The 24,092-nt window shown below is 41.4% G+C and overlaps 1 protein-coding gene across 1 annotated transcript in view; it reads right to left on the bottom strand.

Annotated features, from left to right (window-relative positions):
* Positions 1–24,092, bottom strand: part of vegfc (vascular endothelial growth factor c) — a 146,188-nt gene that overhangs the window by 63,969 nt on the left and 58,127 nt on the right. Inside the window, exon 3 of the mRNA XM_039810919.1 lies at positions 19,923–20,113. Coding sequence (XP_039666853.1) covers positions 19,923–20,113 — 191 coding nt within the window. The remainder of the gene's footprint in view (positions 1–19,922; positions 20,114–24,092) is intronic.

Below are 24,092 nucleotides of genomic sequence, written 5' to 3' on the forward strand. Positions count from 1 at the left end.
ATTTATGACCCCTTGTCCTATTTTCTCTACATGGGAGAGATTGCCCCCACCCCCAGTACTTTTTCCACCTCTGGTTGTTTCCAAAAGTCTCCTTTTGTGTCCGTCAAGACTACAAAGCAACCCCGGAGTGTTCAAATGTCTCCGTTTTAGGGGCTTGGAAACGCTGCAGTAGTGTGGACGCGATGCGTAAACATTGCAAAAAATATTAATTTTTAAAGCAAAACGTGGTAATGTAGATAGCCTTAAAGCTGCATTATTAGATTCCTGGCCAATATGAGGCAGAAACATAACAATCACAAGTTGCTATGGCTAACCTTTTATCAGACATGGGGGACTCGAGTCACATGACTTGACTCGAGTCAGACTCGAGTCGCAAATTTTAGGACTTAGGACTTGCTTGATAAACATTCATAAAAGACTTGACTTTGACTTGATATTTATGACTTGAGACTTGACTAAGACTTGAGTCAAATGACTTGAAATGACTTGACTTTTTGCTTAATAAATATTAGGGCTGTCAGCATTAACGCGTTAATTGCAACGCGATTAAGGGCCGAGCATAACTCGTGCATTTCTTTTAATCGCATTAATTGCATGCCGCCATTTATTAATTTATTTTCACTTCACTCTGCTTCACGTCATGCCTAACAGGCTAATATTTTGACCCTTTGCCGCACCTTTACTTATCATCACGCTGCCATACTTCCTCGTAACATATCCTCCTGCTGCTGGTTGCATGATGGAGAAATGCAGCAGCAACACAATTCTGAATGGCGCTTTTTATTTTCCAAAACTCCCGGACGGTTTGTAGACAAGTCGAAAGCCATATGCACATTGTGTAAAACCGAATTAAAATATCACCGAAGCACGTCAAGCTTGAGCTACCACCTACGAGCTAAGCATAGTACAGTTAACGTGACTCAGGTTGATGCTAGTGGGCTCAGGCAAAGCATTATTTTGGAGAGTGCTACTCGCCGACCTGTTATTGAAACCAAAGTGCAAACGCTGTCTCATCAACCGGTAATCACTGGACGTCAGTGAGTAATCCAAATTATTTAGAAGTTACTGCACACTATATTGACTCTGGGAAATAGGCTAGGGTACCGAAACGTGCCAACCTAAACGGTAGTAACAAGACCGAATAAGAACGAAAATTTCGGTGCCTCATTTCGGTGCCTGACTTTACACTACACCTGACAGCATGTAACGTTAGTCTACCTTTAGCTAGCAGCTGGATTAAACACGGTTAAAATGCTGACAGCTAACGTTAAACAGTGTAAAGTGTGACTGTATTTCACTGTAGAGGATTCCAACACCGGGACGTAACAGTCTGCTCTGCAGCGCAGCAGCTGCCGTTGTTGGAATTAAACAACACAGACGGTGCGTTCACTTAAAACAGGTAGCCTCGTGGTGCATTCACAGTAATTGTAAAATACCCTTTTCCCATCTGGTGGTTGTTTTTGTCGTTCAACAGCAATTTACTGGTGAAATAAGTTATTGTTATAGTTATTAAATTATTATTAAATCTTTAATTTTGACCATGGCCTTAACAATAAACAAGTTGTTGACTGTTGTTTAGTACCCTTCTTTTTTTTCTTTTTTCTTCTTTTGTTTACAGTAAATAAATAATAAACAAATACATATCTTAAAGTCAAGTTCATAAAGTAACTTAATTTGCATTAATTTGATTCCCAATCAAGATACACTGGTAAGAATTGCTTTCCATTGTTAATATATACTTAAAAACAGTTCTGAAATGCAAAATAATAGAATTTTAATCATGTGATAAAACATGCGATTAATTGCGATTAAATATAGAAATTCAGCGATTAATTGCAATTAAAAAAATGTATCGTTTGACAGCCCTAATAAATATATATTTTCCCCTCTGATATTGAGAAGGAGTTAACTTTACGGAGGAAAGTTATACTCCGTAAATGTAATACAACTTTTTTTTTCTGCCACATGGCATCGTTTTGTCATTGATTACATGCCACTTTGCAACACAGTAATACAACAGAGACCTTATTTATTGATATTGACTTATTTCAATATCGATCGATAATGTTTAAAAAAAATGAGACATGAGAATAATGGTAATGGTAATGGTAACATAACGGGCAATTCCGCTTCCAACCTGTAGGGGGACCGAAGAGGAAAAGTGCTTTGGTGTTGCTTTAAGGTTAGCCTACTATAAAGGTGATGGTTGCTTGTAGTTAATGCTAATGCTTGGTCTATAACGTTAACTAATTCTTGGTGGGTAACATAAGATTACGACATTGTTCAACACGCTCAGTTATTTTTAGTATGATTGTTTTGACCATGGTTAACAACTCTGGGCTAACCCACAAATTCATCAGTAACGTTAACTGATCTAATCTAATTACCATTAGATTAGTCAATCTAATGGTAATTTAGCCAGCTAGCACACCCCTGTCTGTCTGCCTCACTCTCTCGGCGCTGCAAGGCTTCAGTCGGGATGGGAGCTGACAACAGACCCGGCCCGGGGACACATCCACAGTCAGCCCCTAGCCAGCTAGCAGCCAGCCACTATCATTACAGCAATCCAAACCCAGTCAGCACTTAACTCTGGTGCTAAGGACGCTAACGGCAGTTTACTGAACCGTCGGAAACAGACCCAGGCACCCGAGTCAGAACAGCGGCCATTCATGGTTACACCTTCATTAGCTGTTACCCCCCCTCCCCTTTGCGTTTAGCCGTCTTTACAGTTAGCTAAATTTACCCAACAAAAGGGTCGCGATTCTGTCTTCTCACTCACACAGGTTTGTGGATCTGAGTGTCGCGATTTCGGTTTCATATCGCGTTACACCTCTATTGCCAACTCAGGCTGGGCTCCAGTGAGATGACGGGTGGTTGTCTTTCACCCACCACATATTCACCACACATAGCATATAGAGACGGCTCCTTGAGAAAATAATATGTGATGACATTAAACACAATTAAGTAAGGTTATCTGATTATTTGCATACTAACTCAAAGAAAATTGTGTAATTTCTCTATATTATATCACTTCATTGGCCTTAAACTGTTCAGATGTATGTTGCTTGGACGAGGGTCTTTTGAATATTGAGTAGGAAAAAAATGCAAATAAAACTCCAGCAGTTCATAACCACTGTCTTTAGCTTGTTTAAAAAATGAAAACTTTTGTATGAGTTGACTTGTGACTTGTTTGACCAAAGCTATGTCTTGACTTGACTTGCTTGATTGTCACAAAAAATGACTTGGACTTGCTAGACTTGAAGGTTAAGACTTGCTTGTGATTTGCCCATGTGTGACTTACTCCCATCTCTGCCTTTTATCAAACAGCTTACTTACACATCCAGCAGCCACAGAGCAACACTGTCACCCCATGGTGTGTCCCCCAGATGACTGTCTTCACCAGGACTCTGATCATGTAATAATGTTCTCCATGTCAGCTAGATGTGACATAAAAACTTGATAAGATGATAATCTGTCAGTGGCCACAAATCCATTAATGCAATTTCTACGCTGTTTTTATATACGTGCCACAATTAAATATATTTTAGATTCATTTTGTGAAAGTCCTGCAGCCCACTTCGTCCCATTCATCTGGCCTAGACTTTGAATTCAGTCAATAAAGGTTGTCCATCACAAAATGCCATTATTTTACACATTGTTTGAACAAGGATCCTTCAACAACTAAAATTCAAGTTGAGGGTACTCAACTTGGATTTTAAACCCGAAACTTGAATCATTCATCACTTGAATCAGCACATTTTAAACTGAAAACAATGAGCGAGAATGTGAAGGATAACCACTTGAAGAACACAAATAAGGTAATAAGGAGCTGGGCTTGGTTTTTCACATGGCACTGATGAAGATACTTACACAAGACTGCTGTACACACAACAGAAACCCTGAGACACTTCATTGTTTCAATCACTGAGCATGGCATGAAAAGAAACTAGTCTCAATGACTCCTAATTCAAGACCCTCGCTCTCATCCTAACGAGGATATCATTAAGGCTGACCTCAGTCTTTTTGACCTGGTAGAAAGCTCACCATGGTTACAGAACACACACACACACACACACAAACATGTAAGTAGAGCTCTTTGAGATCACGATCGTGTTGAAAAGTTCACCCGCACACATTTGTTAAATTTGTGCTGATGTTTCTGCTTGTAAACTCCTGCAAGATTCTTCATACTTTGCATCCTGTCACTGACTACTGTAGTGCAGTAGTAGTAGTGTGACTACCAATTGGAAGGTTGGTGGTTCGATGTTTAAGTGTCCCCCACCTGATGCTGCCCCATCGGCAGGTGGCACGTTGTAAGTACCAGTGACATCACTCAGCCCCCCATACTTGTCCAAATCTCCCCAAAATGGTCTCAATCGTTTGTGCTATGTTTGTGCCATTAAAAGAAACATTTGTGCTACTTCGATTTTTACGTTATCAGGCTTTATTTGTTACATGCGTGACGTCACCCAGCCCCCTATCAGTGTCCAAATCTCACCAAAATGGTCTCAATCGTTTGTGCTGATTTATGCCATTAAAAGAAACATTTGTGCTACTTCGGTTTTTATGTTATCAGGCTTTATTGGCTACACAGTTATTGTACCAGACCCGGCTGAAGAGTAGGCTAGCCAAGGCTACAGTGACAGAGGGGGCATTTGCGATTTCCAAGGGGGCACAAATTGTTTTTATTTAAAGGGGTGATAGAATGAAAAAACAATTTTACCCTGTCATAGTTGAATAACGACAGTTCGGTGGGTAAATAGGGCATACATAGAAGCTCAAAATCCCATTGACACCCCTTTACTATGAAAATTTCATATTTTGAAACTGCCGCTGAAAACGGGCGAATCCCAACAAAGCTGGAAGTTGACGTCAACCTCCCAAAAACCGGAACCTTTGTCAGCCCATGGGTGTATTAAGAGAACGGTCACGCCCCAACATTTGCATAGGCTACACAACTGACCTGAGATCAGGTAGTTTTCTGAATCTAGGTCGTGCAGATCTCAGAAAATGTATACATTGTTCCTATGCTATTTTACCATTAAATTCACTTCTGAGACTTTTTTACTACTTAGAGGTCAAATATGGGCCGTTTTACGAAAATTTATGTCTAATTGCAAATTTTGTCCGACTGTGTGTCGGACTTCAGAGGCTGGTGCTGCCTGTGTTGCTGCCTCGCCGCCTGGCCTGCCTTCCTCCACAGACCCCGGCTTGCTGTGAGCCCGATTGAGCTCCGGCACGGCTGCTGCAGCCCACAGCACCTCATACCCGCGCAAAGTCACCGTTTGGGCTGGTGGACTACTACCAAACGCCGCTGCCCTGACAGAGCTCCAGGGCCTGCAACTCCCCTCTTCCTGCTAGCTAGCTAAATGCCCGGTGTATGTGAGTGAAAGCGCGGTCAGCGAGCTTGTTACGCCAGCATTATCTTACCACAGATTCTAGTTAATCTTATAATGTGTGTAATTATAATGTGTTATTTAAACAAACTATTGGGAAAATAAACGCCGCTTGTCCATGAGTCTCATTGATAGAGCCTGCGGCTGGATGGAGCTCTATCAATGAGAGCTAGCTAGCCTCCTCTTAGAATTCCTCTGGAATTCACAAATATTCATTAACTTGAAATCGGACACCGTTGTTAGCTTTATAAAACATATAGTTAGATGTTGTATAAGTGGCGTGACGAAATTCAAACTGTAAATATAGCTACTCGAATTACGACCAAAAATGAAGCTAACTAGCCGCGCAATCTGTACACATAGGATTGCAGGGACAGTCGCGCCAAACGAAACCCTTTACAGCTCACAAATATTCATTAACTTGAAATCCGGACACCGTTGTTAGCTTTATAAAACATATAGTTAGATGTTGTATAAGTGGCGTGACGAAATTCAAACTGTAATATATACTCGAATTACGACCAAAAATGAAGCTAACTAGCCGCAATCTGTACACATAGGATTGCAGGGACAGTCGCAGCTAACGAAACCCTTACAGCTCACAATTATTCATTAACTTGAAATCGGACACCGTTGTTAGCTTTATAAAACATATAGTTAGATGTTGTATAAGTGGCGTGACAAAATTCAAAATGTAAATATACTCGAATTAAGACCAAAAATGAAGCTAACAAGCCGCAATCTGTACACATAGGATTGCAGGGACAGTCGCAGCTAACGAAACCCTTACAGCTCACAAATATTCATTAACTTGAACTAGCTCGCAGACCGCGCTCTCACACACGGGCCATTTAGCTAGCAGGAAGAGAGGAGATGCAGGCCCTGGAGCTTTGTCAGGGCAGCGGCGTTTGGTAGTAGTCCACCAGCCCAAACGGTGACTTTGCGCGGGTATGAGGTGCTGTGGGCTGCAGCAGCCGTGCCGGAGCTCAATCGAGCTCACAGCAAGCCGGGGTTGTGGAGGAAGGCAGGCCAGGCGGCGAGGCAGCAACACAGGCAGCAGAACTCCGACACACAGTTTTACCAAATTTGCAATTAGCCATCCATTTTCGTAAAACGGCCCATATTTGAGCTTTATATAGTTGATTTCTCGCATAAAAAAGTCTCAGAAGTGAATTTGGTAAGGAAACATTGCAGTGTCTGGAATATGAGATTCTGTCGCGTTTCTAATGTCTGTGTGTGGGGATTGCGCTCAACCAATCAGCACCACGACCTCTAATGCGTGTGTATGGCGAGTCGCTCAACCAATCAGCGCGTCTCGTGTGGGTGGTAACGGGGCTAAGGCTCAACCAAGCGCGCGCAGCTCATCTAAATATTCATGACCATACCATATTTGGAAGAAAAGCTCTTGTTACAAATAGGGCCAAAACACAGGGATGCATAAGGGCCAATAAAATATCAACCAGGCCATTTTCAGCCCAACTAATGTTACATACCCCATTAGGAGACCATAAGGAACAGTGTGAAATACCCTATATAATCATTCTATCACCCCTTTAAACGTTTCATGTCACAATTGATGATTCACGCAGGTCAGGACTTTCACCCGGGAGCCCAGAGTTCATGTCCCGTTCTTGTCCCGCGTGTCACTGAAACGTACATTTTATAACCTCACCCACCATCTTTTCCTAAACCTAACTGTACCGTTCTTGGGCTGCATGTCAGTTAAACGTATGTCCCGACCCATCGCGTCAAAAAGTGACACCAAGAGTCTTGACCAAGCTTCTCTATATGTAATATAATATGACGATAAAGGAGTTTTTTGCGTCAGTAACAAACTGCAAAGGCACCTGACCAAGCGTCGCTTTTTGACACTATGGGAGTGAGAATGTGTTGTGTAAAGCACTTAGTAGTCGTTAAGACTAGAAAAGCACAATATAAATGCAGTCCATTTACATTTACTGCTTCCAGAGATCAATTTCCAGCAGGTGTCCCTAACAAACAGTGTTCCTGTTGATCATCTTCTACAAGGGGGCAGAGGCAAAGAAAAGATTCACAAACTCTGAGATATTATTCAACTTTTTTGATCCTTGAGGTGATATTAGTATGTTGTATGAAACTCCCCACCTGGACACCTAACTGAGAGTAAAAGTCCTGCACATGACTTTCACCATATTGACCAGTCTGGCCAGGTAACTTTTCCACAAGCTTCTTGGCAACAGATGAGAAATACTCATTAAAACTATCTTCCACTATCTCCTTCTCTGACAGAATGTTGTTGCCAAGATCTAGAGTGATATTAGTGTTTTTTGTTTTTAGCCTTTTACTGTAGCCAAGTTGCTTAAGGGATGTCCATAACTTTCCTGAGTCATTTCTGTATTCAGCAATTTTTTCATTGAAATATGCATTTTTAGTATTGACCATTAATCTGTTAACTTCATATCTTGCCTTTTTATAATCAGCCCAACTGTGCTCTTCCTTGTTTTCTCCGAATTTACCATACTTCCTATTTCTAATCCTAATTGCCTCAAGGACGTCATCATTTACCCAGGGTTCTGTTCTCTGCTTTATTCTAATTTCTTTATATGGGGTTATTTTATCTACAGCTTCTAAAAACATACTTTTAAATAAGCACCATGCTCTGTCCACATCACTACATTGCAAAACCGTAGACCAGTTAATTTTATTTAAACAGCCATTCAGCGCTTCTTTGCTATACATTTTCAGTGACCGGGTTTTTATAGAAGTATGACAGTTGAGCACTGCTTGCTTGATCTTTCTATTACAGAAAATAATAGAATGGTCACTCAACCCATACTTTATAACCCTGCTTTCTGTTATCCTACATTTGTCTGACACTAGGACAAGGTCAATCATGGTTTGGGTGGTAGAAACCAAACGTGTAGGTTTAATTATCAGCTGATGTAAACTATAGGAGCGACAGAAATTCATCAATGCTTTATACCCAGAAACATCACTTTTTTGAAAATCAGTGTTGAAATCCCCCAATATGATAACTTCAGATATAACCAAGTCGATGCAATTTGACCAAACCTCTTAAAATTTCGTAAAACTGTGTTTGATCAGGCGGTCTGTAACATGCGCAAATTAGTATGGGCTTACTCTTCGGTAGCAAAATATCTAACCTGCTCACTATTTAAAGTGATAGTTCGGAGTAATTTCACCCTAGGGTCCTTTACACCATGACCTCGAGCCAAACACCCCCCAGAAGCTTTTTTCACCTGGGTCGAACATTGGGAGAGTTAGCGTAGAGTAGCGTTATCAGCTGAATAGCTTAGCTTAGGGGCTAATGGATCCAGTGATGTATCTCGTAAATGACCCCACTAATAATGCCCGAAATGATACCAAACTTCTACACTAGTACACATAGGTTATGCACTCATAAAACGATGGATTGGAAAGTTTGTAAGTACACCAGAAGTGTATGTAAATAAAACTTGCCTGCTGGCTTCTGCTCTCTGCTCTTGGTCCAAGTTCCCACATCGGGCCTGGGCATTGATGTATATCTCCAGATAATAATAGGAAGATGCAAATTATCAATTTGTCTCCATTCACTTGCCTTTTGACACCACCTTTATCATTGCGCTTGGCTGGATACCAGCATGGATAGAGAAATGTGTCCATGAGGATTTTCTTCCCATAACCAAGTTGTCTTTTAAGTAAAAGTTTCTTTGAGTGAGCATTGCAACTATGTAAATTCCCCTCGAAACCGATTTTAGCGCCGTTTTCTAAAAAGATAATAATAAATATGTATGCTAAAAGCACCACAAGCACACCACACTTGCCAGCTGGCATCTTGTCCAGAGGACTCATCTCTAATCTAATAATGACATCAAATAATACCAAACAACAAGATTTGTTTTTAAAAGGGTGAGGGGGTCAGTCTACACAAGTCAGAAAACGTGTAAGTGGATACATGCATATACATTATTATTAAAATAAATTCATAAAAATTAATTTTCATGGAACAGTATGATTTGGTGATCTTTCCCTTCTCTCCGTCCTTAGAACAGGGTTGCTAGAGGGGTGGCCATATATCATTATAGTTACTCAGAGAGCCTATACTCATGTAAAGGACGCAAGTTTAAACAGTGCATTTATAGAGTGTTAAATGGATGGAGCTATACTATCTCTCTATTTACAGAAAATCTACTTTTGGCAACTCTTAGTTTTTGTGTTTATTTGAGAGATATATCTTACAATGAAATACCGGTATCGTGCCAACAGGATGCTTTGGGAGGTTCAACAGCTCAGTAGTCTGTGGTCGAGAGAGACAGAGACTATTACTGTTTATTGTGTTCTGTCCGAATATTTGGACGAATTGGATTTTGATGCTATTTTGAAGGTCATCGAAAACATTAGGATCCATTGTCTAGGGATCATGAATATACACGGCAAATCTCTGCCATCTGGCGATTAGTTGTCAAGATATCTTGCTATGGACCGGGACAGGCCAGCTGACGTTACCATTGTTGGGCCCCATTGCTAGTGAAGCAAAGAAATAATATCTCTAATATAGCTTATGTTAAAGTGCTCATATTATGCTCATTTTCAGGTTCATAATTCACACTTCATAATTTAGAGGTTATATCAGAATAGGTTTATGTGGTTTAATTTTCAAATAACACCATATTTTTGTTGTACTACACATTGCTGCAGCTCCTCTTTTCACCCTGTGTGTTGAGCTCTCTGTTTTAGCTACAGAGTGATGCATCTCACTTCTATTCCATCTTTGTTGGGAGTCGCACATGCGCAGTACCTAGGTAAGCACGACTAGCCAGTCAGAAGCAGAGTATGAGGGCATGCCATGCTAGCAGCTAGGCGAGCATTATAACGTGTGTTACAAAGTGATGCACGTTCGTCACGGAAGTATAGGCTGGACTACAAAAGCGCAGTTTGGAGCAGTTTATAAACAGTGTTTTCTGTTGGAGATGGTAAGTCCCTTTGGGGTGGACTTTGGGTTTTTTCACTTTGTAAACCTATAACATGCACAAAAAAAGATATATAACACAATAAAGGAAAGGGAAAAAGCATAATATGAGTACTTTAAAACCTAAAGGTAACAACCAACAATGACAAAACCAGAACATATTTGTCACACTATAGAAGACTGAAAGACAGAATAAACCAGGGTGTTACAGAAAAAGTGGCACACTGCAGAGTGAAAAAACATAACAGTGCAGGTGTTGAGCTAAACTGTTATGCAGAGACCAGACAGACCTAAACGCTTAAAGATACTTACAGTCAGTCAAATTGCAAATTATGCATTTTAGCACAACTTCTATTACCTGCTAAGTGTTGAAACCTCTCAACGATTGCCAGCTGCTTTAAGGCGCTGCCAAAGCACATCAGCACATGAAACGTTCAGGATGAAGAAACAAAGCACGGAACACTCTACAGGAAACAGCCACTTTTAATTCCTCCCTGTTCCATACATCCATTTTGAGACAAACTATTTACAGTTACATTGAACAAGTCATTAGAATTCAGTTGAACTGTACAACTGTAAATTGTGTATCTATCTGCCATCATTCGAATGACGTACTATGTAGCCTATGTAATTCTCCAAACTCGGGCCAGTAGTCTGAGATTGCAGCCAAAAACAGTTGTTAGGAAAAAGCAGCGGAGTGAAAGAATGTGTTGTGAAACCTCAAAAAGGCCATGGCTCAGCACCCACAGGCTCATTCCTGCTGCCAGGACAAAGCCTCGCAGCTTTAACCTTGGCCTTTTTACCTCAACTTAAGAGTGGCATGCTTCATCAAATTTCTTATTCTGTGGTCCAAGAATCATTCAAACACCTTTGTCTAATTTTCAACAACACTGACTTTTTACTCTGCTTTTTTCTGACTTTTTGAAGATGTTTGCTTTTCCAACAACAATCGTAGGCTCTTTTTTGGAGAGTAAACCAGCAGTACAAAACCGTTTTCAGACACCAATGTACCAGTAAAACACCCTAACCGTCTAAATGTGATCTAATGTACAGTGCTAACAGCCTTCTCAGTCCTCACAGTGAAAAGATGAGACTGCAAATGATAGTTAGCTAGCACTTGATACATTCACATAGCTACTTTTTTTCACACTATTACTCTCATGTTAGAATGAACCTTACATCAACTATTATTACCCTCGATTCTGATTGGTCATTCATGGCATTCTATGGTCTGTGATTTCTGTATAACAGACTGTTGGTATGGACTTCAAATCAATGAAATAATTTTTAAATCAATATTTGTGCTCATGTGGAGCTCATACCGATGATCAGCCAATCGCAGCGGGAGAGTGGAGAAAACCGGGATCACAAACAGCGCTAATGGCAACATTGGCAAACAGAGCATTAGTTTGCTCCATGTTAGCTCACTCACCGGGGCAACCTGGGCTCCGATGGGGAGCTGTGCACATCAACAGTAAAGTTAACCTTCTCGAACGGGACGCAGGCGTTATCAGCAGGTAACTTCTATATGAGTAGCCATGTAATAAGCGGTATAGTATATATATATATATATATATATATATAACGATGACGTTCCACTTCCGGGATTGTTCAGGTGCTGCCGGAAAATCCGCCGGATGTCCGGATGTCTAACCTTCCTCTTCTTTGTGTTGGCATATTGAACTCCGGCGGATTTATGAGGACTATGGTTAACTGGGTAAATCCAGACAGCTAGCTAGACTATCTGTCCAATCTGAATTTTCTGTTACAGGACTAAAACTACTTTCGAACAAGCACAAGGCTTTTTTGCAGAGGCACAGTCATTGGCCCAATCCCAAAGTGAGCCCTGAGGACTAAGGACTAAGGACTCACAGACTTAAGTGATCTCAGGTACTAAGTGAGCGAGTGTGTGAGGCCACATGGGCTCGGATAGGTATAAATGGGATTGGGACGGCGCTTCACGAGATCACATGTTACCTTGGCGACGTTTAATAACAAAGATGTTGCTAACACTTGCCGGTTTGGGAATTGTCCTTTTAAGTTTGTTGCTTTTCACACGGCCGGGGCCGCGGAGACGGCTGCCTGAATCCAAACTCTTGTTTTACGAGCAGGACAACAGGTTGGTCCCGTTCGGGTTGCGGGTCGTGCTGTTGTTTACCCTCGTAACTTCGGATTTCCTATCGTCTCCGCGGTAAACGGCCACAACGCTTTGAACTGTGGGTAATTCCCTTTGGTGAAGTCTGCATCGATGCAGACTTACGGAAAGGGCTCGGTAAGTGTGTACTCAAACCCTCACGCCCTTTGAAATTCCACATTGGGACAACCCTAAGCCCTGACGAATTTCGCGAGAACGCGCACCAAAGTCCGTGAGTCTGTGAGTCCGGACATTGGGATTGGGCCATTGTGTCCAGCGCTTAGCACCGCCCAAGACGATTGTGATTGGTTTAAAGAAATGAGAGAGAGCAAGTTTTACTTCCATCCAGGAATGCTGTGTGGACTAGCCAGATCTTCCTTCGCAGTGCTGTGAAGGAAGGTCTGGCAATGCGAGACTATAAGCGGGATAATGTAGAGCGATTATTGTGAAATGTCCTGTGAAGCTTCATTAATCAATGTCTGGCCACCAATTCAAGATTCATTCAAGATTCATAAAACTTAAATGTCCCCGAGGGATGATTTGGCTTGCAGACAGTAGTCCAACACAAATACATATATCCTACACAACACAGCACATGATCCATATTTCCTATACTGTCACCATGAATCATGGAAAAAGAAGACGCAATGACATGACTTCTGGAGTTATAGTTTGTTTATAAAACCAACAGTGATAGAAAAAAGAACAGTCTGTGTCTATTAGTGCTGCCTTTGGGGAGACCAAACCTTCGCCCTGAAGGAAGCATCTAGAACTCAACATGTAAAGTCTAAGTCTTTGAGATGACCCTCGCTTCATTCAGGTTTTGATAGTCAATAAGGGCAGCACCAAGAATCCTATTCCATTCCTATTTCTTATTTTTAGGACTAACACAGATTTTCCACTGTGCTGTGTTCCAGTTTTGTGCCGTCCTCTGTCACACTCCATACCACACTGAGAGCGTCTCAGTAGCGGAGCGTCTTGCTGCCTGACTCGCAGATTATATTGTCTCTACTTTTTTCTTTACAGAATAATCACGCTTCTGGGACTTCTGCGCCCGGTGGTAAATAGGGGTACATTTAAGCTTCCCTTATAGGACAGTCCCCAGACTTACCATAACCATACAACGATATTGGTCGTTTTTGTCACTTACCGGTGACAGCTAATACGACCCATAGGAGCATGTTTTCGGTCGTCATATCTAAACCAGAAAAGGTAACAGTCGCGGTTTTAAACACGTCTTTAACGTTGTGAAACGTTGAAGTTTGGTTAGGTTTAGGCACAAAGACTACAGTACTTGGTTTTGTTTATCAAAAGATCATGGTTTGGGTTAAAATCAGATGTTACTTCACTTCCGGTTAATCGTGTGAAGCAGAAAGCGGCATAGCTCGTAGGCATAGTTTGTTCCGTAAAGTTAAAAAGAAAACTCACTGTTACTTTTATTTTCAAATTGGACACGAACCCTGGTCACTTGGGTGAAAGTCCTGTTTGCTTGACCCATCCACCATCCAAGCTGTATATATATATATATATATACAGTACAGGACAAAAGTTTGGACACACCTTCTCATTTAATGTGTTTCCTTTATTTTCATGACTATTTACATTGTAGATTCTCACTGAAGGCATCAAAACTATGAATGAACACATATGGAATTATGTACTTAACAAAAAAGTGTGAAATAACTGAAAACATGTCTTATATATTATATTCCTCAAAGTAGCCACCCTTTGCTCTGATTACTGCTTTGCACACTCTTTGCATTCTCTTGATGAGCTTCAAGAGGTAGTCACCTGAAATGATCTTGAAGGAGTTCCCAGAGATGTTTAGCACTTGTTGGCCCTTTTGCCTTCACTCTGCGGTCCAGCTCACCCCAAACCATCTTGATTAGGTTCAGGTCCGGTGACTGTGGAGGCCAGGTCATCTGGCGCAGCACTCCATCACTCTCCTTCTTGGTCAAATAGCCCTTACACAGCCTGAAGGTGTGTTTGGGGTCATTGTCCTGTTGAAAAATAAATGATGGTCCAACTAAACGCAAACCGGATGGGATGGCATGTTGCTGCAGGATGCTGTGGTAGCCATGCTGGTTCAGTATGCCTTCAATTTTGAATAAATCCCCAACAGTGTCGCCAGCAAAGCACCCCCACACCATCACACCTCCTCCTCCATGCTTCACGGTGGGAACCAGGCATGTAGAATCCATCCGTTCACCTTTTCCGCGTCGCACAAAGACACGGCAGTTGGAACCAAAGATCTCAAATTTGGATTCATCAGACCAAAGCACAGATTTCCACTGGTCTAATGTCCATTCCTTGTGTTTCTTGGCCCAAACAAATCTCTTCTGCTTGTTGCCTCTCCTTAGCAGTGGTTTCCTAGCAGCTACTTGACCAGGAAGGCCTGATTCGGGCAGTCTCCTCTTAACAGTTGTTCTAGAGATGGGTCTGCTGCTAGAACTGTGTGGCATTCATCTGGTCTCTAATCTTAGCTGCTGTTAACTTGCGATTTCTGAAGCTGGTGACTCGGATGAACTTATCCTCAGCAGCAGAGTTGACTCTTGGTCTTCCTTTCCTGGGGCGGTCCTCATGTGAGCCAGTTTCGTTGTAGCGCTTGATGGTTTTTGCGACTGCACTTGGGGACACATTTAAAGTTTTCGCAATTTTCCGGACTGACTGACCTTCATTTGTTAAAGTAATGATGGCCACTCGTTTCTCTTTACTTAACCGATTGGTTCTTGCCAAGTTATGAATTCTAACAGTTGTCCAATAGGGCTGTCGGCTGTGTATCAACCTGACTTCTGCACAACACAACTGATGGTCCCAACCCCATTAATAAGGGAACAAATTCCACTAATTAACCCTGACAAGGCACACCTGTGAAGTGAAAACCATTTCAGGTGACTACCTCATGAAGCTCATTCAGAGAACGCCAAGGGTTTGCAGCGCTATCAAAAAAGCAAAGGGTGGCTACTTTGAGGAATCAAAAATATAAAACATGTTTTCAGTTATTTCACACTTTTTTGTTAAGTACATAATTCCATATGTGTTCATTCATAGTTTTGATGCCTTCAGTGAGAATCTACAATGTAAATAGTCATGAAAATAAAGAAAACGCATTGAATAAGAAGGTGTGTCCAAACTTTTGGCCTGTACTGTGTGTATATATATATATATATATATATATATATATATATATATATACATATATATATTTATACAGCTGCAGAGAGACGTCATATGTCACTGTGTGATCTTCAGGAAATGTTTAAAGAAAACATGTGCTCTGCAACATCCAAGACTTTATGACACAGTGCTCGGGGTCAACAGCACTTACTGTACACTAAACCAAACATCAGCATCTCATCCAAGATACCAACACCAAACAATTGCTCGCATGCCTCAGCTATTTCTTGCAAGACGCCATCAGCTTCTGTTGGAGGTTTGTGCTCTACTGGGGGACTTACACTTTTCATAATAGTTCTGCAAATCTTTGTTTATGTGCCCTGGGTGGCAGGTCCCCCAGCTGCTTGCTCATTGCTCCCAAAAGTTGATTACTATTGATTTCTTTAATATGTATACACATTATAAACAGTTAATCAAAGCGTAGTATTGCATTGCTAGCTCTATCTCCACAGCGCTGTAGAGTAAGGTCTGGCTACACCACAGATGCATTCTGGGATAGGAGAAAAAAAACACTCTGGGTTGTTTGCACTTTTTTAAACTAAGCTACGGACGCAGCAACAGTGGCTCTGCTAAATGGTCTCGGGAAGGAACTTGTTGTGGTGGAACATTTGCACCCTGCAAAAGAAAACACCACATACTATTGAATAAATAAAGTTAACTGTTAACCCAACACAGTAACATGAGCTATTTAAATGAGCTGGATACGTGGTTAAACCTCGTCTACAGCAATCCCACCAATCGGTCCAAAAATGTCCCAGTTAGAGAGTTAATGCACTAAACATATTCTTTGTAAATCTTTCCACTCATTCCCAGAAAGAACAAAGCAGGCCCGCCTTGTTGATAGCTTGATAACTCGAGGTTTGTTGTTATGAGATGTGATGACCCTGAGTTAATGGGAATCAACCCAACAGCACTTTGACAGAACATGGACGACATGACAGGATATACATTCAATAAAAATTCCTTATCAGTGTGGATCTGCCATTAGACATAATACTTCCTCTGTAACTATTACAGGCCACTCTGCATGGAAAGGCAATGAAGCACATTCATTCACACTCATTTTCCATAATTTGGAAATACAGAATAGAAAACATACTGTATGTTGGCTTCAATTTCATAATACATGTTCATCATAGAAATATATTGTTATTTTCTGTCTTGTCCTTACTCTGGATCTAAACTGGCATGTATACTCCGCCGTTGCTGGTGGTTGCCATGGTAACATTAGTATCTTAGTCTCAGGGAGCGAGACGTCTTGACTGATAATACCCAATCAGGCGGAGAAACCTGGTGTCAGTGTTGGTGTTGCCAAAGATCTCCATTTGCAGCCATTGAGACTGCAACACAACCCTGCGGATTCCAAACCAAAACGGGTCAGAAGTGTTTCCAAATGTCTCCGGTTTAAACCAAAACGTAGCAATGGAAATGTAGCCAAAGTGGGTCCACCACTGTGGTCCTGTGGTTGGCCATAAAACATTTGGATATGTAGCATTTGCAAAGAGGACCTAAATTGTTGCTGCACCGAGAGAAAACAAGACAAGACAAGAGAAAACAGGTGTGCCAATGAAACCCCCCCTAACACTTCTGTTCTTTTTCCTCTTTGTCTTTTCGCTGCAAATCAGCCATCAACAGCTTAGAGCGCTTGTTTCTGCCACAGGACAAAACTACTTTTTGGGGGAAACCCTGCCCCCATTCTGTCCGTTAAATGGTAACTTTGGTATTTTTCAACCTGGACCCTATTTTCCCAATTTTTGTGTCTAAGTGACTGATGGGAACAACAATCTTTGAAACTGGTCCAGTATTAGGTAAGAACACTGCAGTCAGCAGCGGCGAAACAAGCTGCAATGTAACATTAATGGGCAATTGCACACCTTCAATTTCTGTCCATAACTGCTGTTTTTGCTGCTGACAGGCTCAGATTATTATTCTAAGTGTCTGACAACATTATGGAAGGGATCCCTACAGAGATAGACCTTTTTGTTAAAATATAAGATCCTTTTTGTTTAACATGAAACAGCTTCAAAATCGCTATGACAAAATAAAACTATCAAAAGCCATCTTGGTTCATCTTTCAACTGTTCCAACAATCACCAATGGTTGATATAAACCATTATTTCACCCATTTACATATGAAAATATGCTGGCTTTATCCGTGTTGTAGTCGAGACCACCTAAACGGAGACCAAGTCATCACCAAGACCAAGAGTGTATCGAGACCGAGACAAGACCAAATGGGCAAATGGGCAGGGAGATGGAGGTTTACAGTAACAAATTTCAAATTAGATATGAGTCAAGTTATTGGTTGCATTTGCAAGTTTTAAGACATAGGCCTAAATCAGACAATGCACAGGCAATTTAGCGAAATCCCTGCAGTTGTGGTCTTGACCAGTCTTGAAATATAATCCAGAGTCCTCTTTATCCGAGACCGAGACAAGACCAAGTAAAAATGTGGTCGATTCCGAGACGAGACCAAGACCGTCAAAACATGGTCTTAAAGGCATATGCCACCGTTTGTTGTTGTTGAAATAGGGTTATTCACAGTCTCCTCTATATTTATATAGGTGGGCAAAAGCATTTTTGTCTCAGTGCATGCATTGCCTTAGTCCGGCAGCCCCGCCGCTAGCTTAGCTCAGCGTAGTGAATTGAATGCTTTGTTGCCGTAAGCATGTCATGAGTAAAAGTGACCCAACAACAACAAAAACAAAACCTAATTACTTATTGTGGCCTGCGTAATCACAACGAGTACAAATAGCAATGCAGATTAAGACTAGACGATTTCCTAGGCAGATATTGATATATTGGGTGGAAGCACAGCCAAAGCACTGCTACTCGGGCACAGAGATATCACGCAGCACCTGAAAACCTCCAACTTCCGTCAACACACCGGCATGAATATTAGCTGGCTATTTTTCCTACAGTAGACAGTGGCGATGGTGATGAACATGGCAGATTTTTTGAGAGATGAAGAGGATGACTTCTCAGACAGTCAAGATCCAGAAGTATACCTCTACGAAATAGAGTTTTCAGAAGAGCAGCTGCGTGCTTTGGAAATAGAACAACAGGAGGAGGAGGTTGAGTTCGCTCAACAGCCCGAGGACATGAGGATGAGAGCCCACACGAACTAGTGGTGTGAGTGTGGGGGAATATGCCAACATATGCCGACTGAAATGAGCGTGCCTGCAGTTGTGTCACAGCTACCGAGGATTTCTCGGCGTTGAGCCATCCTGCAGTCCTCGACTTTTCTTTGGGTGCGATAAAGTCAACTGGAAAAAACGCCGAAGGGACCCAATAAACAGCTATCCACAGAGTAAGTGATTATTGTAAACATGACGCATCGTTATTTTACGGGATAGATCGACCCTTATTAGACCTGTACTCACACAGAGTTGCTGCGTGCCCGAGTAGCAGTGCTTCGGCTATAGCCTACTTCAACCCAATATAGTCCCAAATCAATATCTGCCTAGGAAATCGTCTTGTCTTAATCTGCATTGCTATTTGTACTCGTTGTGAATATGCAGGCCACAATAAGTAATTAGGTTTTGTTTTTGTTGTTGTTGGGTCACTTTCACTCAGGACATGCTAACGGAAACAAAGCATTCCATTCACTACGCTAAGCTAAGCTAGCGGCGTGGCTGCCGGACTAAGGCAATGCATGCACTGAGACAAAAATGCGTTTGCCCACCTATATAAATATAGAAGAGACAGTGAATAACCCTATTTCAACTATTTATTTTTTAACCCTTTAAGAACGGTCTTGAGACCAAGACCAATCTCGAGTACTACAACACTGAACGTACTGTTTACATACATGGTGATGGGGATTTGGGGTCTTTTTCTGGTTAAACCAAAACAATCTTACTCTTTAACAAAAAGTTTGAGAATACTAATGCTGCCGGTTACAGCGTTCTCTCTCAATACTGGACTGATTTCAAAGATTGTTGTTCACATCAGTCACTTTGACACCAATGCATAGGAATAAAGGGTAGGGTAGGGTCCAGGTTGAAATATACTGAAATTACCCTTTTCATATTACACCATTGGTTACAGTGGATCTTTCATTCATTCATGTGCAAAACGGAAATGACCAGGCCACAGCATTTTATGTTACATGTTTAAAAATGACATACATCTAAACCTTTGAGCCTTGACGTTTTCTTACAACATATTGGATGTTCCAATCTTCAATCATTAAGTATCTCATATACGCAGATCCGTAGTTGAGCACATAATAAAATGAAAAGAAGAAGAATAAGAATGTGCTTACAGTTTTGCTGAGGTAACCAGTGGATATATTCCTGCATTGTTTGTCTTCCGAGTGGCAGCATCCTCCACATCTGTAGACGGACACACAGGGTGGTTTATAGAAGATGTTGGTGGGAGCCCCGAACTCCCTACCCACGTCGACACACACTTCCCTGGGCATGCACTGAGTCTTCCTCCACTCCGACTCTATACCTGCGCACACACACAGAGAGTCAGACCACCCCCACAGCCACGTCACAGGTCTGTTTTCAGCTGCTGTACACATGGATGGCAATGCACAAAGGCAAAAAGACACATATATCATACAGATACAGTTACAGATAGCTTTATCTATTCCCGAAGGGCAATTCAGTTTCTACAGTCCACTGACACATATATACACATTCAAACTGCCAGTCATCAATGACAGAGGGAGCTCAATAAAAGGCAGTTGGAAAAATGTGAGATCATACAGAGCCCCAGACATGATATCGGAAATAAAAAAAAAAAACTTCTGGCCACAATATACTAATTTGTGGCCACGAAATGCGAATTTGTGGTCACAATATACTAACTTTTGGCCAAGAAAAACTAATTTGTTTACACAAAATAGTATTTTGTGGCAACGACGTAGCCTAACTATAATGTGGGCATGTTCTGGATTTTTTGGCGATGACACCTCAAAGGAAGTCATTCAGGAGTACTTTGGATCCTTTGGAGAGGTTGAGACCATTGAGCTTCAACAAGATCAAAGGACAGAAAAGAGGAGGGGATTCGTATTCATCACATATAAAGAAGAGACTCCTGTCAAGAAGGTTATGGAGAAGAAATACCACAATGTTGGTGGAAGTAAGTGTGAGATTAAAATAGCCCAGCCCAAAGAGGTCTACCAGCAGCAGCAGTATGGCGGCCGTGGATACGGAGGACGTGGCAGGGGCCGTGGAGGCCAGGGCCAGAACTGGAATCAACCTGGATACAACCAGAACTATGGCTACGGACAGTCAGCCAGGGGACACGGGGCGACTGCTAGGAATCGGGATTGAGTTTTTTTTTGTTTTTTTGGGGAACTTTGGATTGTTTGGAATAGGTTGGGCCAAATTTTGGGCTGAGGGTGGGACCCTCATTTTAAGGGGCGGGGTGTTACGACCCCGCCTCTGCAGTGCAGGGGTGGTTCCTCCTGCAGGCAGAGGAGGGTCGTTAGTGATTGGAGCCACCTGGGCTCAGGGTATTTAAGCTGCTTCTAACCACTCTTCTCTCTCTCTCTCTGCTCCTCCAGGTATGATCCTGTTTTGTTTGTTCCTTTATAGTTTTACTTAGTTTCCACTCAGTCATTTTCACACACACAGACTCACTCATCTATGCACTTTACAGACACCTTACATTATGACATTCTCACACCTCATTCCTTTTTCTTTGTTTAAAGTTAATAATTTTGGTTTACAATAAAGTATCTTCTTGATTGGCCTATACTTGTTGTTGGTGTCCCCTCATTCTTTGCCACCGGCCATGAGCCGGTTTTTGACAATGTATAAATATGTGTATAAGCATCTACAGGACGTAAAGCAGACATCTGGACGATGTATAGGCCTACTGTAAATATCAGCATGACGTTGTTAATTTAGGTCCTGGAAAGAGCGACTACACATCGCTGAAACACTGCAGAGCAAAGTCTCGGATGTTGGCCCAGTGAGCAAACGATTCATATGCAACATCCTCCCAAAGCATTTTGATTGCATCGCCAATAAGCCTACGTCAAGGTGATGTGCTTACTGAGAAGTAGGCCATAATAGCCAGAACATGCCCACATTATAGTTAGGCTACGTCGTTGCCACAAATTAGTATATTGTGGTCACAATTTATTTTATTTTTTTCGGCTGTCATGTCTGGGACTTCGTAAGATCCAGAAGTTTACAACAAGGAAGGTATTTGAAATACAGAGACAGACAGACAGACAGACAGACAGACCCTTCGCTGTTGTAACTGAGAGTAGGTCTGGGCAAGCTTCATTCACAGCCCATTTCCAAAGGGGCATCCCCAACGGACGCCGCTCAAATGCCTCTGGGTGCAACTGGATAGTCCTTCAACCAATATGACCAATGATCCAGGTGACGTAGCAGCTACATCAACGGGTTGCTGCGCTTCGGTGGCCGTTATGTTGAATGTAAACAAAAAGCTGCTTGCCGTCGCTGCGCTATCGTCATCGTGTAAAGCCTGTCTCAATGGTTGTGATTGGTGCCTCGATTTGGAAAAATTGGAAATGGGCTCTTGGCCAAACTGACTTGCAGAGCAAATCTCAAATTTCATCAAGGTGGAGCCAATGTGATCGGTACCCTCTACCCGATACTCTGCATGTGTAGTAAGGCTGCAAATGATTATTGTCATAGTTGTTTAATCAGTGGATTATTTGTTTGGTCTCTAAAATGTCAAGAAATTGTGTTTTACAGTACCTTTGCTTCATAAAAAAATGAGTCCAATCGTTTCGAAATCGAATATCAAAATAGGTGACGATTAATTTAATAGTTGACAACTAATCGATGCACCCTCGGAGAACTGAACTCCAGCTGACGGCCGCTAGAGTTAATTGTTCCATGATCCTGTTTAAATCGGTCTAAAATAAAAAAAAACATAACAGCTAGAGCATTCATTCTTTTTGCAAAAGAAAGCTAACGCTTCAGTCTTTGCCGTCATCACGTTGTACGCTCGTGAGGACGTCTTCACGTTATGTGACTTTGAGTGCTAAACAGCAGGCGGACCATTCTTATTGCAGATGAAACTTTAAAAATGCCTTTGTACATCTCAAAAACTAAACAATGTAAACAGTTCAAATATTTTCTGTAGTGTAAAGGAATATTTTGTTCATGTTTCAACATTTAGAAATATGTTGGATCAATATGTTTTGTGTGTTTATTTAGTAAAATTCGATGAAAACACCTTTCCGACTTTTTTATTTCATTTATTTATAACACAATTTTAATACTTTTATTAATGATTATGGTTTATTGACTTACATAGCCTTTTAGCTTAGGTTGTACTGATTTTAGGGATATGAAGCATTTGAAGATACTCAAAGAAATGACATCAAAATAAGCAAACATGCCAATGGAGGCACTGGCGGACCTTTTATATTGCAGAGCTCAAAGGGTCGATTCATCTTTGTGTGAATGTGGAGGAACAAAAATACCAAACGTATGCTCTCCCAGCACACTGGGAAAAGTGCTTCACCTTGTGAAGAGCAAGCGGAGCTAACAACAATTGGCCCTAGAGTCACCTTTACAAGTCACCACTTATTACAAGTAATCAATGGATCAATCAATCGATGTCCAATCGCTCACTTTCAGATGCTCTTTACTATTATTTATTATTATTGGGTCATTTCAGTAATCAGTAAATTCATCAAACTATTTATCAGGCAATAGTTGTTTACTCGATAAGTGAAATTGTTTGCTTAACGCAGCAGTGTCAAACTCAACTTCTCTAAGGGCCACACTGGAAAATAAGAATCCCATCAAGGGCTGCTTTTATTTAATCGATAGTTTGGTCAACATAAAGCCCTAAAAAGTCAGCAAAAAAGTCCCTTTGCCATGATTTGCAAATGAAGGAAAACAAAGATTACATTTTTAAAAGCAGCTACCACACAGTCGCCTCAAAGCAACCTGTTTCATAGCCTGAATATGAAAACTCTCTGCTTTTGGGGGAGTTTCTGAGGCTCAAAGTCGGCAAATTTGCCAAATTCCGCTCTGAGCGTCTTAGTCATTATTAGCTCAAATCAAGCAACCTGATTGGTTCATATACACCATACATATATATGATTAAAATTCAAATTCACAATAAATATCACTTCCTGTCTGAGAAGAAAACTTCAGATCTGATAGCTGGAGGAAAGCCGTTCATTCACACACACTGCCATGACACAGGGCTGCTTTTAAATCAGTGTACACTATAGAATATTATCATCTCTTTACCTTGCTGTCAGACAGCCCTTTCCCGACGGGGAACTGAAACTGTTATCTATGCTCTTTAAAGAAACAAGACTCTTTTGATAAAAACAGAAAACGACAGTTGCTGTTCTACCACTGCCTCGATCAGTTAGTTAGTTTGTGTTATGGTGTGCCTTTCTTCAGTGTTAAGCTGTTTCAGAGCTTTCTCTGTATCCTACGTAAGTGGCCGGAAGTTTATACTTGTGTGTGTGTGT

Source organism: Perca fluviatilis, chromosome 1, assembly GCF_010015445.1.
Source record: "Perca fluviatilis chromosome 1, GENO_Pfluv_1.0, whole genome shotgun sequence".
Classification (NCBI taxonomy): Eukaryota; Metazoa; Chordata; class Actinopteri; order Perciformes; family Percidae; genus Perca; species Perca fluviatilis.